At 52.0% G+C, this 14,011-nt stretch overlaps 1 protein-coding gene across 4 annotated transcripts; it reads right to left on the bottom strand.

The window, feature by feature from the left end:
* Window positions 1-2,592: 2,592 nt before the first annotated feature.
* CX3H5orf22 (chromosome X3 C5orf22 homolog) lies at window positions 2,593-13,940 on the bottom strand. 4 transcript variants are annotated; one of them, XM_029054088.1, is made up of 10 exons: window positions 13,809-13,880; window positions 12,835-12,917; window positions 11,675-11,820; window positions 10,914-11,063; window positions 8,359-9,037; window positions 6,907-6,969; window positions 6,199-6,320; window positions 5,506-5,572; window positions 4,244-4,383; window positions 2,593-3,312 (listed from the first exon to the last, which is right to left on the bottom strand). In XM_029054088.1, exons 2-10 carry the CDS (start codon window positions 12,883-12,885, stop codon window positions 3,132-3,134), a joined length of 1,599 nt encoding a protein of 532 aa, XP_028909921.1. In that variant the 5' UTR covers window positions 12,886-12,917; window positions 13,809-13,880; the 3' UTR covers window positions 2,593-3,131. The 4 variants fall into 4 exon arrangements, with proteins under 4 accessions (XP_028909921.1, XP_028909919.1, XP_028909922.1 ...); XM_029054086.2 differs by lacking the exon at window positions 12,835-12,917 and having other exon boundaries at window positions 13,809-13,940; XM_029054089.2 differs by lacking the exon at window positions 12,835-12,917 and having other exon boundaries at window positions 6,922-6,969; window positions 13,809-13,940.
* Between the last annotated feature and the right edge of the window lie 71 nt (window positions 13,941-14,011).

The following is a 14,011-nucleotide window of genomic DNA, read 5'->3' as shown; positions in this document are numbered from 1 at the left end:
TCACTTAACCAGATACGACATTTAAGGAGGAGGAAGAGAGGAGAGGGTGAGGTGGGGTGGGAAAAACAGCCCTGCTTTATACAGCATTTTCTCGTCTGTGAGGTTTCCTGTTTTCCAGCTTCTTTGCACAGTCTGGAGATGACAGCAGTCACATCTCTGCTCAACCATCTCATTTAAGCACAAATTTCATGCTGGATTTAGGGGGCTCAGAAACCACCTGTGACTTCAAGGCTCACAAGCGTTTTCAGGCAGGGCGGAGGGCCAGAGACTAACTCCGACAGTTAACCCTGGTCCTATTTGACAAGCGCTTACTTGAGCGGTTGAGCGGCGCTTACTATGTCAAGCACCTTACGAAGCACTGAGGCACATACAAAATAATCAGGCCGGGCACAGTTCTTGTTCCACATGGAACTCACAATCTAAGTAGAAGGGAGAGCAGGTTAAATCCCCATTTTACGGGGGAGAAAACCGAGGCACAGGGAAGTTAAATAACTACCCAGAGGCTAGGGGTGGAACTTAGATTAGAACTCACATCCTCTGATTCCCAGTCCTGTGCTCTTTCCAGTAGGCCATACTGCCGAGACTTGCGTGGTGGCTGTAGGACCGAGACTGATGTTTATGCAGGATTTTCTTTTTGTGATCAACTGGCCTTGTTGATCCCAGATAATTGAAGTTAATCGTTTCCCCATCCTTCCTTAAAGTGAGTGGACTAAGAAAACCGCTTGGATCCAGGGCGTGACCGAAATGGGGTGACAGATGGCCTTTCGAGTTGCCATTAGACAATAATTGTTCCAAAAACTAAACATTGCCACGGAAAGAAAGGGCATTTGGAAACATTTTGAAGTTGAGAGGAAAAGTTACAGTGAAACTGGAAAAGGACACAGGGATGTGATGTATCTTTTGTCTTTGGGGGCCTTTTCACAGGCTGCTGCGCTTACAGGAAATGGCAGAAAGGGGTAAGCGGTTTCCAAGAATCTGATCGTCGTCATCTTCATCAGTGGTATTTATTGAGTGCAGCAGCGTGGCTAGAGAAGCAGCGTGGCTCAGTGGAAAGGGCCCGGGCTTGGGAGTCAGACTTCATGGGTTCGATTCCTGGCTCTGCCACTTGTCAGCTGTGTGACTGTGGGCAAGTCACTTCACTTCTCTGTGCCTCAGTTCCCTCATCCGTAAAATGGGGATTAACTGTGAGCCTCACGTGGGACAACCTGATGACCCTGTATCTACCCCAGTGCTTAGAACAGTGCTCTGCACATATTAAGCGCTTAACAAATACAAACATTAATTACTGTGTGCAGAGCACTGTGCTAGCCACGTAGGAGAGTACTGTACAGCAGCGTGGCTTAGTGGAAAGAGCACGGGCTTGGGAGTCAGAGGATGTGGGTTCTAATCCCAACTCTGCCACTTGTCTGCTATGTGACTTGGGGCAATCCACTTAACTTCTCTGTGTCTCATTGACCTCATCTGTAAAATGGGGATTAAAACTGTGAACCCCACGTGGGACAACCTGATTACCTTGTATCCACCCCAGCGCTTAGAACAGTGCTTGGCACATAGTAAGCACTTAACAAATACCAGAATTATTATTATCTCTAGACTATAATCCCATTGTGGGCAGGGAACATGTCTACCAACTCTGTTGCACTGTACTCTTCCAAGCTTTTAATATAGTGCCCAACCCACAGTAAGTGCTCAATAGATCAATCACCCCAGCCTCTCAAATTGATTTTTCAGGTCTTGTTTTCCTCACAGTGACAGGGTAGCACATTCCCACCATAACAAACTCACTAATCAACAATATTTAATGGGGTGAGCGGGCGGTGGGGACCCTCCTCTTCAACGTCGGCAGACCCAGATAATTCCAGTGACGACTCCTTTCCCAACTTTGTCCCCTAGGTCCCAGAAATGATGGAGGTTGAGTCAATCACCAACAATCCACTTTGACAGTAGTTGAGAACAAAACCACCTCCTAAAATGCCATTTTCCCTGACAGAAAAACACAACGGTGTAGCAAAGGATGGAAAAAAAATCAGTTGGTTCCAGTTTTATAATCGAAATGATCGCAAGTGTCAAGGACAGAAACGCCCTGGGAGAAGTTGGAGTCTGGTTTCTTGTGCTGAGATGGATTATCAGAGTGCCCCCTCCTTCCCGTGGTTCCCCTTTACAAAGTCCCTTTAAAGAGAGCTCTGAAAAACAAGGCGATCTATAGGTGAGAACGACAACTTTGGTAAATTGAGAAGAGGAAACAGATCCGTGTGAGAATTAAGTAGTTAAGACGGTGCCTTAATTGACTTTTTAGTCATTTTCTCTTCCCTTAGTAGCACACAAGTAAGCCCTCATTAAGTGTTGCTAACAATCATCATCGATTATGATGAATTCTGCCAGTTTCACTACTGTCCGGCGTGGCAGCAACGGCAGTTGGGGTACTCCACAACCGAAGTTGAAGGCCAAAATGTGTTTGGGGGCCAGTGTTAAGCTCTGGATACCAAGAGGACTGAAATCTGAAAAGGTCTATGGCCACCTGACCACCAATAATAATAACTGGTCATTTATTAAGCGCTTACTGTGTGCCAGGCACTGTACTAAGCACTGGGGTGGATACAAGCAAATGGGTTGGAAACCAATACCAATAATGGTATTTAGTGAGCGCCTGCCATGGGCAGAGCACTGGCGCAGGCACTGAGAGCGGTGTGGAGAACAATCGGGGCAGAGTCCAACACCGTCCCGGCTTCCTATTTCACCACGGCCCCGAGCACAGCCCTCCGCTAATGGGAAATGGGCTCCGGGATGCCGTGCGCGACGGCCGTCACTGCTGGGGGTGGCGGGGGCCTGCTGGTCCAGCGAGGGTCTAGCCAGCGCAGAGTACGATGGGCTGCCTCCTCCGGCTTCCTCCCCGCTCTGCCAGGAGAGTGGCACAACCAAGAATCCAGCAGGGCACCGGTCAACCCCCCTAAGGACCTCAGAGTGGAAGTGTGTTTAGGCACCGTGTATACTGACTGCAAGGAGAGGGGAATCCTGCCAGAGCTGGTGAGTGTAGAGAAACTGAGCCCTCGGGCTTCAGCAACACATTCCCCGCCCCCCACGCCCTGGGAGCTTTGGGGCTGGGGGTGGGGGGAGGGGGGACCCATGGGTCGTCAGACCACAGGTGTGGCCGTGGCCTGGGGAGATCGAGTGTCCGGGTCTGAATCAGGAGAGGGGTTGGTTGAATATTCCAGATGCACCTCTACGGCCCCGTATAGGGAGCGCAGCGCGTTAAGGACTTTGTCCTGGATGGTGTCCACTTGCTCAGGAGGGCAGTAGTCATCTAAACTCGACCTGAAACCAAGGTAGAGATGCAAAATAAGGAAAAAAAAAAAACACCATCGCATCCATCAGTCAGTGGTGTTTACCGAGGGCTCACTGCATGCAGAGCACTAGACTGAGCGCTTGGGAGCGTACCATATGTGATACAGGTTGGTAGACACGATCTCTGCCCACAAGGAGCTGCCGGTCTAAAGGGGACTGTCATTATTATATGCTTTAAGCAGCAGTGTGAACTGTAGGTTCCTTGAGGGTAGGGGCCAAGCCTTGGATTTCTGTTGCATGCTCCCAAGGGCCCAGAACAGCGCCTTACATCAACTACAAGTTTGTTTCATTTTAGGGTATTTCTTAAGCACTTGCTATCGTCGAGCACTGTTCTAAGCACTGGGCTAGATACGAGCTAATGAGGTTGGTGACAATCCTCATCCCCCATCAGGCTCAGAGTTAAGTCGGAGGCAGGAGGACTTAATCCCCACTGGACAGAGGAGGTACCTGAGGCACAGAGAAATTAAAGTGATATTTGCCCAGGGTCCTGTGGCATGCAAGTGGTGGAGCCGGTTTTAGAACCCAGGTTCTCTGGCTCCCGGGTCCGGGCTCTATCCACCAGGCTACGCTGCAAATCGGGAGTGATAATCATTTGATCGTTCCCCCCGGCGATGGGATTGCCACCCTTGATGTGCAATCGGCCATATTTATTGATCACTTCCTGTGTGCACAGCACTGAACTAAGCACTGGAAAATACACTGTAACGAACACCCAGGACCGGACCTCAGCTGCTGCAGCTGTTTGGGCAGGTCACTGTCCCAGAGAGCCACTGAGCAACGTTGAAGGCCAAGGTTTCTGGGCTACTGGCCAGACTTTATATTTCCACTTGCTGCCCGTCTTGGGGGGGTGCCTGCTCCTCTCCCACCCACATCTTTCCGTCCCCCACCCCTCCCACCTTACCGAGCGATAGTCACTATGGTCGGTTTGGGTAACTGTTTCAGTAACTGCCAGACGGACTGGACCAGACCCTCAATCTCCTCTTCGGTGCTGATGTGGTGAGGAAGCTCAGAGTAATCACACGTCAGTCCAGCTTGATGGACCTGAAGTGATAATGTTTAACATTAATACTGATAATAATAGTACTAAGAAAGCTCTTACTATATGAACTTGCTACACTTGCACTTGCTGCTGTGCTAAACTCTGGGGCAGGAAAAGAAAAATCAGATAGGACACGCTCCCTAACCCACACAGCGCTCACAGTCAAAGAGCCTTATCCCCATTTTACAGAGGGTTTGCCTGGGGCACTGAGAGGGTAAATGACTTGCCCAGGATTACACAGCGGGCCAGCGGCAAAGCTGGGGGACCGGACCCAGGTGCTCCGGCTCCCAGCCCCACTCTCTTTTCGCTCGGCCACTCTCCCTCTTTGAGTCGTCCATCAAACTCCCAAGACGCGCGGTCTTCCCCCTCTATCTCGAGGGGTTTTGTGATTCTTCCAGTTTGGGCCGCTGTAGTAACGGTGGCCAAAGCTGTAGGTTTGGACGGGGGCGGATCTGGTCTCCCCTCAAGTCTCTGCTGAAGGTGGAGCCCAGTGAGGAAGCCCGGGGGAGGAGGCCGGGGTTCCGGTCGGGTTTCCACCTGGTGCCCCGTTCTCCCGGCACAGTGCGGGTCGGAGACGACAGCCCTCTTTTATCGCTATTGTCTCCCCCGATTAGACTGTAAGCCCGTCAGAGGGCAGGGAATGTCTCTATCTGTTACCGATTTGTACATTCCAAGCGCTTAGTACAGTGCTCTGCACATAGTAAGCGCTCGATAAATACTACTGAATGAACGTTCAGCAGCCGGCACCAGAGCGGGGGGCAGTCTCTGGGAAAAGGTGTGTCAGGTCCTTACCCTGCCCACAACGAGCTCACATCTACGCATGATAAATGCTACAACAAAAGTCGTTATGGATGGGGAATGTGTCTGCTAATTCTCTTATACTGTACTCTCCCAAGCCCTTAGTACTCTCCCAAGTTCTTCACCTAATAGGTACTCAGTAAATACAATTTTTTGACCGATAAGTAAACACTCTGAGTGGGGTCATCTTTGTTCTTGCAGCAAACACACTCACGTTTTACTGGGCCTCAAGTCAGAATCTTTTTCTTCCAAGTAACTCCTCTTCCCCTCTCTTTATACGCCCCCGCGGAAGAAGATGGTTTTCTAAAATGTCGGTTTATTCTTACCATTTCGTAGTCGGGGAGGCTCATCCTGCTCTTCAAACTCTTTACAAGTGGAACTAGCGATTGCATGCTAGATGGAAAAAAAAGGCCTCTAATCACCAAAGCTGGTGAACATCGTGAATGAGCGGACATTTCACAAGGCACTATGTGGACGAAAGGAAAAGACTTTACCGTTCAGAACTAAGACTTTTTCTTCCCGTAAAAAGCTACCACTTGGTATTTTTCCTATATGGCTCACTGAGTGAAGCAGGAGAGAAGGGGGCTTTTAAAAACAAAATTGCTCCGTGCCAAGTTAGCGCACAGAGAGGCGGTGGATCTCCCAACTCATGCCGTTTCACCTTCCTGAATTGCCTTTCGTTGGCTCAGGTCAACTCCCTCAGGTGGTAATCAGAAAAGGGGGCGGGACTGCCTTGGATCAGAGACTTTGGGGGAAAAAGTGAAATCAGCATCAGACACCAGGCACAAATGCAAACAGTACAGCAGGGGCCCATCTTTACCAGGCACAAACTGGTCCTATCGACCACGTCTGCACACACTGATAACAGCTACCGTGCGTACATCATCAAAGCTAAAGGAAGCTCTCCTTCCTACCTACATAATGTAATCCCGCCCGGAACCACACGCAGCACTTGCAATGGCCTCAGACGTCCAGGGGACCGCCGGATATTTGGAAGAGACCGACGTTTCCTTTCTCACCCGGGGTTCTTCGCCCACATCCGCACGGTCTCTTCGTCATCACCTTCGCACAGATCGGCAAACGCAGCTTCCAAATCTTCCAGTTGCCGGATCCGATTTTCCACGCAATCTACCAAGTCCTCCTGGAAAAGCCAATTTAAAGCAGAGAGGTGAAGGCATAAACATCTTTGCTTCTTGCTAGGGGTGAATTTTTGATCTGGGAAAAAGGATATATCCCCCCCCCCAGCCCCCGCCATTCCCTCTTGACCTAGAGTCTCATGTCTTGTTTCCACTCTCTGCCAGTTTCAAGGTGACATCGCTTGTCTGACTGCCCTCCCCCCCAGGCAAATACCAGTCACTCCACCCTCTCAAAAGCAGGGAGAGGGATCAGGGGGCTGGAGTTTGGGGGTACAGTGTCGTCCCCTCCTCAATTTTTAAAGACCCAACTGCATCCCTGCCAGTCGTCAGGAGGAAGCTTGGCCCTTAGAGAAAAACCCTTCCCTCCCCCAACAAAGATCCGAATTTTGCTCTTTCTACCTGCCCCCAACAGCCCCTCTTCCTAGAATGTGTCTGTGGGGAGAATGGAGCAGACTGGAGTGGAGAGGAGGGTGAAAGGTGGGTGAGGACAGGAAGAGGGGGTGAAGGCATTTGGCAAGTGGTCACACGATCTTTTGCCAGGCCTGGTTGGGCTCACACCCCCACAGAAGAACCCGGGAGAATTTGGCATACCTCTGTCGCACCCACCTCCGGCTTCTTAAAGTTGTACAGCTCTTGTAAGAGCCTGTATTCTTCCTAAAGAGGACAAACAAACAGGAAACTGGAGCGCGGTCTCCCGAGATTGCTGGGATACACAGTCCGACGATTACCTTGACGACTGTTTAGAAGTTACGGAGGCGGACACAGCTCGGATGAGATTATGGGGGACGTGGACTGTGTCCAACCTGATTAGCCTGTATTTACCCCAGTGTTTAGTATGGTGCCTGGCACATACTAAGAGCTAACAAATACCATTAAAAAAATGATTGGGACAAAGGGAGGCAATCACATAAAGAACTAGATGAAGAAAGAGATAAATCAAAGGTCACGAGTCAATGTGGCAGCCGAGATGGCGTGGCCAGAGAGGAAGGAAGACCTCTCTATTTCTATCGATCTCCATACCCCTGATGATTTACTAGAAAGAGGCAGGAGACCCTAGTTCTAGTCCCATCTCTGCCACTTAATAATAACTGTGGTATTTATTAAGCGCTTACTATGTGCCAGGTGCTGTACTAAGCACTGGGGTGGATACAAGCAAATTGGATTGGTTTTCCCTGCTTGGTGACCTTGGGTCAGTGACTTCACCTCTCTGGGCCTCGGGTTCCTAGCTATAAAATGGGGATAAGATACCTGCCCCTCTACTTCACAGGAGTGCTGTGACATTGAGACAAATGGTGTGAAAATGATTCAGGGTGTGTGTGTGTGGGGGGGATAGTTAAAAGGTGCTTTTTGAAGACTGAGCATTGTTGCATGCTATAACCTGTGTGTGTGTGTGTGCCTACATAAAGGCATTACTGTGTACTAACTCTTTGAATGCATACACATTCGTAGTACGACTAAGTGCTTGACCACCCCCCCTTCACCTCTCCGCAGCTAAACCCTCTTTTCCCCCTTTCCCTCTGCTCCTCCCCCTCTCCCTTCCCATCCCCTCAGCACTGTACTCGTCCGCTCCACTGTATATATTTCCATTACCCTATTTATTTTGTTAATGAAATGTACATCGCCTTGATTCTATTTAGTTGCCATTGTTTTTACGAGATGTTCTTCCCCTTGACTCTATTTATTGCCATTGTTCTCGTCTGTCCGTCTCCCCCTGTGAGCCCGTCAAACGGCAGGGACCGTCTCTATCTGTTGCCTACTTGTTCATTCCAAGCGCTTAGTACAGTGCTCTGCACATAGTAAGCGCTCAATAAATACTATTGAATGAATGAATGAATGAATGAACAAACGATGTAATCCTAATATTATCACTTCTGTCTTTTTAGGGAATAAGGTCCTCAAGGGCCTTGGCGTGTCCCCCTCCGTGTAGTACCTCCCAAAGCTAAGTCCGAAGCTCGGCACCTGGCGGGTCCCCAGGAAATGTGATCACGGTCCCTCCTCCCGCCGCCACACAGGGGTCTCGGCTACTATGCACCGGGACCTTACCTGTGTGTACATTTCCTTGAAGGGATTCTTCACTGAGAAAAAATCTAAGTCCACATCTAAAACGAACGCATCCCCCTCCTGGAGGATGCGCGCTACCTCCTGGCCGACGTCTGCAGCCCCGCGCCCGGGCCTTCCAGGACAGTGGCGGGACCCCGAGGCCTCCTCGGCAGCTCCCCCACCCTGGGCGGCCTCCCCGCTCGCTCCTGCCTTTGGGCTGCCGTGAGGCGGGTCCCCGGCCCCGGAGGAGGTGCAGGCTGCGGCGGGGCGCTCCACAGCGGCGCAGTTCTCAGAGGAGGCACCGTCTGCATAGGTGCCAGTGCCGGAGGTGAGGCCTGCAGTGGTGCAGCTCCCAGCCTCAGAGAAGGCTCCGTTGGCCGTGCCGGGGGAGGAGGGGGTGCAGTCTGCAGTGGTGCAGTCCCTGGTGCCAGAGGAGGAGGAAGCACGGTCTGCAGTGGTGCAGTCTCCGGAACGGGAAGGGGGGGTGCGATCGGCAGCGGGACCCGGGTCCAGCTTCAGTCTCTTGGGCGCCGCCCCGCCGTCCCTTTCCTCCGGAGCCCCGGCCCCCCCCGAGGAAGCCCCGACCACCATCACGTCCAGGCGGAGAGACTTTGGGTTCTCCAGTTGGTCGTCGGGCACGTAGAGCCCGTCACTCAGGAAGTAGTGATCCGTACTCGTCACCCTGTGGGCAAGGAAGGGGTGACAGAGCTTTCCAATGATTCTACTACTCACTGAGTGTTTACTCGGGGCCGAGCGCTGGACTAAGCTGCGAGATCATCAGGTCGGACACGGTCCCTGCCCCACGTGGGGCTCACGGTCTAAAGAGAATCAATCAACGGCATTTACCGAGTGCTTACGGCGTGCAGAGCGCTGAACTGAGCGCTGGGGAGAGTACAATAGTCAGTCGTGTTTACTGTCATTCGATCATATTTCTTGAGCACTTACTATATGTAGAGCACTGTACTAAGTGCTTGGGAGAGTACAACAAGAAACAGACACATTCTGTTATACCAGAGTTGACAGACAGCTTCCCTGCCCACAAAGAACTTGCAGTCTAGAGGGGGAGAACAAGTATTTCATCTCCATTTTACAGAGGAGGGAACTGAGGCATAAAGTAATGCCCAAGCAGCAAGTAGATGGCAGAGTCGGAATCGGAACCCAGATCCTCTGACTCCCAGGCCTCTGCTCTTTCCACTAGGCCATGCTGCTAAGCGCTTGGGAGACTACAATACAACAATAAACAGACGTATTCCCTGCTCACAACAAGGTACACCAAGAGCCAAATATTAAAGAATCTTTCCACATCCTGAACAGCTCACACAGACAAACACCCCAAACTCTATAAATCAGCACCGTCACATTGTACTTCATCAAACGTTCCTAAAGACGCTGAACTCTGAATCTGTCTCTGCGACTCAGTATCTGTACCGTGGAAAATCATGCCGTGGCACAAAAGCCCATCTTGTAAACGCACTCTAAACTGTAAGTTCACTGAGAACAGGAAACGTGTCTGCCAACTCAGTCGTGTTGTACACTCCCAAGCGCTCAGTACAGCGCTCTGCACAAAGTAAACGCTCATATGACTGATCGCCCACTAAACAGAGGCGATCGTTTTAATTTTAGAATTAAGACTACTCATCAAGGATAAGTGGGTAAGGAGGACTCATTGAACCTAGCCTCTTTTTTAATTGGAAAATAAATGACATGTCCTTTTCACAGGTAAGATCTGTCAATCTCTGAAGATTGACAGAGAACACGGAGAGGACGATATTCTGCTTTATGTGATCTGCTCCTGGAGAGACAATCTGCTCTGTAATCGTGGGTCTAATAATCCAGCCAACACGCGGCTACGTGGCTTATTCTATTTGCCAATATTCTTATGTCGGCCTCCCCTATTAGAGCAGAAGCTCCCTGAGGGTAGGGAACGTGTTACTTCTTTTTGCACCCGATGGGCGCTCATGAGATTCTATTGCTCTGACTGATGAAAATGAAATAGAAATGAAGAAAATAGACAGTAGTCATTACTCAAGTCACACGGGCATAGACTCTTGGCCAATTCAGTCTTTAAAAGATTTTAGTGTTTAATGTGGTGATTTTCAGCAGGCCCTGGTGGAAAGGGCACAGGCCTGGGAATCAGAGGACCCGGGTTCTAATCCCGGCTCCGCCACTTGTCGGCTCTGTGACCCCGGGCAAATCATTTCACTTTTCTAGGCCTCGGTTCCCTCTCATCTGCATAATGAGGATTCGATACCCGTTCTCTCACCTTCTCAGACTTGAGCCACACGTGGGACATGATGATGTTGAATCTCCCCCAGCGTTTAATACGTGCTGGGCACATAATAGGCACTTAACAAATACCAAGATCATCAGTATTATTATTATTCACCCAGTGGATGTTCACCACCACCGCTACCGTTCCCCGGGCTCACACTCAAATAGGGCAGACAGCCAGGCAGACAGACAGACAGCTGCCCGCTCAGAAATGATTCTCCAAGAGTGGAAGCGGGGCAAAGACCCCAAATCCAGCTTTTAGCTGGTGAAAGAAAACCGGGCTGTACCTGAGGGTCGTCGTCGAAGTGTCTTTCCCCACTAAGAAGTGGTGTTTTCCTTCTCTGATCTGCTGAGCCCAGGTTGGATGGAGCCAGATGACTTGAGAAAAGTGACCCGCGTAGACGACGGGCATGATCCAGTTCTCGATGCTGAGCTCTCTGGAAGGGAAACAGAAAAGCAGCGTGGCCCAAGGGAAAGAGCCCAGGCTGGGAGTCAAAGGAGCAGGGTTCTAAGCACAGTTCTGTCACTGGCCTGCTGTGTGTGACCTTGGGCAAGTCACTTCCCTTCTCTCTGCCTCAATTTCCTCATCTGTAAAATGGAGATTCAATATCTGCTCTTACCCTCTCACTCTGTGAGCCCCACCTGGAACAGGGACTGTGTCCAACCTATCTTGTCTCTACCCCAGGGCTTAGTAAAGTGCTTTGCACGTAATAAACATTTAATAAGTACTCTCATTATCATTTTTATTATTATTATTGTAAGGGAAATTAAACGGAACCGTGCAGCTCTCTCAGGCCCAAAGGACAGCCTCGCCTATCAACTTTCTGCCGGAAGCTGACCGCAGCAGCGTTGCTATTTATCCAACACCTACTGGGTGCATCCAGTGGGTACGCTGCTCGGGACTGAGTGCAAGGTGAGCACGCACTGAGCCCCCACTGGGCATGTCACTCTGTACCGAGCGCCCACTGTGTAGGCGGACACCCGACCGCCCGTTGGCTGTGTCCCTCCCCACGGAGAATCTAGAATTTTCACGGACACGCCGTATTACCCGAAGAGAGCTTCCTTGTCAAACACAGTATCTGCCGGCATGTCGACAGGAATGAGGAGATCCGGATGGGAATCGAAGTGCACGAAGCTGATGTTGCCGGCCGGGAGGTGCTTGGAGCCGATGGCCCGGTATATATACGGCAGGACCTGGAAGGCAACCGGGACCACAGATGCAGGACTTACAACCGACCGACCGCCTCCCCGCCCCACCCCCGGAGAGCACAATGTTGCGTGTCTCAGGAGCGTCTGCCACTCGTCAAGGAGCAGGAAAAGATTATCAGATCTTTTCTGATCTGATTTTCTCTCTCCTCCTAGCCATATGTTGTTTTTTACAAGTAGGCTACTATACAGGGGAGCTAGAGGATAGATTATACGGATATTTTACGAGAAGCGGCATGGCCTAGTGGAAAGATCACGGACCCGGGAGTCGGGACGCCTGGGTTCTAATCCCGCCCCTGCCACTTATAATAATGATGGTATTTGCGAAGCGCGTACTACGTGCCAACCACTGTTCTAAGCGCTGGGGTAGATACAAGGTAATCGGATCGTCCCCGTGGGGCTCACGGTCTTAATCTCCATTTTACCGATGAGGTAACTGAGGCACAGAGAAGGTAAGTGACTTGCCCAAAGTCACAAGGCCGATAAGCGGCAGAGCCGGGATTAGAACCCACGACCTCTGACTCCCAAGCCTGTGCTCTTTCCACTAAGCCACGTTGCGTCTCCGCTTGTCGGCTGTGACACCTAGGGCAAATCATTTAATCTATCTGAACTTTCTCCACTTCTGAAATGGGGATTAAATATCTGTAAACCCCTCCTCTAGGCTGCAAATTCCCGGTGGGAAGAGAAGGTGTCTACCAGTTCCTCCGTATCCTGCTCTGCCAAGTGCTTAGAACCGAGCCCCGCTCCCAGTAAGCGCTCCATAATTACCACCGGTTGACTGACCGGTCGTTCTCCTTGTGAGCCTCGGGTGGGACAAGGACTGTATCATTGCATCTGATTATATTCTATCTCACAGGGATTATAATAATTATTATCCTAGTATCTGTTAAGCATTTACTAGGTATCAGGGGCCGAATCAAGTTCTGGGGATGGTACGAGATAATCGGATTGGACGCAGCCGCTAATCCACATGAGACTCACAGTCCAGCGCTTAGTACATACCAAGTACTGAACAAATACCGCAATCGTCGCCATCATCGCCGTCACTATCATCCCACGTCTGTCCTTCTCCCTCGTTTCGCTCCCTGGGAGGAGGGGGATCGTGTCTCCTAAGTATTCTCCCTTCCGTAGACTGTAATCTTTTTGAGGGCGGGGAATATATCTGCCAACCCTCTCATACCGTATCCTCCTAAGCCCTCGGTATAGCGACCCGTCGCACACGGTGGGTGCTCAATAAATACTCCCGATCGAACTCTCCCAAGGGGTCACCGCAACGCTCGGTAAGCGCTCAATCAATATCGCCGATCGACGGAACTCTCCCGAGCGCTTCCCGCCGCGCTCCGCGCACAGTAAGCGCTCAAGAAGCACCGTCGACCGATCGACCGACCGAACGCTCCGGAGCGTTCAACGCGGCGGTCCGTCTCCCCCGGTTCAGACCGGGAGCCCGTCACCGGGCCCGGATCGTCTCCACCCGCTACCGAATCGCGCGTTCCGATCGCTCACCACAGGGCTCGGCACACGGTAAGCGTTCGATACACGGTACCGAACGAACGGTCCGCACGCCACGGGCGCTCGCTCGTTATCCCGGCTCTCCGGTATCACGGTCGGATGGACCGACGGGGGGGATGGATGGGGAAGGGATAGGATGGATGGATCGGGGATGGGTGGATGGATGGATGGATGGATGGATGGATGGATGGATGGATGGATGGTGGCACGATTGGGGTGGATGGATGGGGAACGGTTGGGGGGGATGGATAGGATGGATGGATCGGGGATGGACAGGAGGATGGATGGATAGGGGATGGTCGGGACGGATGGAGGGCTGGGTGGGGGACGGTCGGGAAGGATGGATGGGGGGATGGATAGGAGGATGGATGGACGGGGGCTGGTCGGGACGGGTGAATGGGAGGCCGGGGGCGAGGGAGGAGGACGGCGGCGGCGGCGGCGGCGGCGGCGGGAGCCCCGCGTCTTACGTGCTGGTGATCTTCCACCACCCACACGGGCAGCGCCGGGTACTGCCGCAGCCGGGGCCGCCTCATCCTCCCCGCCGGAACGACGGACGCACGGACGGACGGCTCCGCCCTCGGGGGGCCGGGGGGGATCGGGGGATCGGGGGATCGGGGGATCGGGGGCCAATGGCGGCGGCGGCGGCGGCGGCGGCGGGGGGGCGGGGTCC

This window comes from Ornithorhynchus anatinus, chromosome X3 (genome assembly GCF_004115215.2).
Source record: "Ornithorhynchus anatinus isolate Pmale09 chromosome X3, mOrnAna1.pri.v4, whole genome shotgun sequence".
NCBI lineage: Eukaryota > Metazoa > Chordata > Mammalia > Monotremata > Ornithorhynchidae > Ornithorhynchus > Ornithorhynchus anatinus.
The sequence above is the reverse complement of the archived record's forward strand: the minus strand, read 5'-3'. Positions and strand labels throughout refer to the sequence as shown.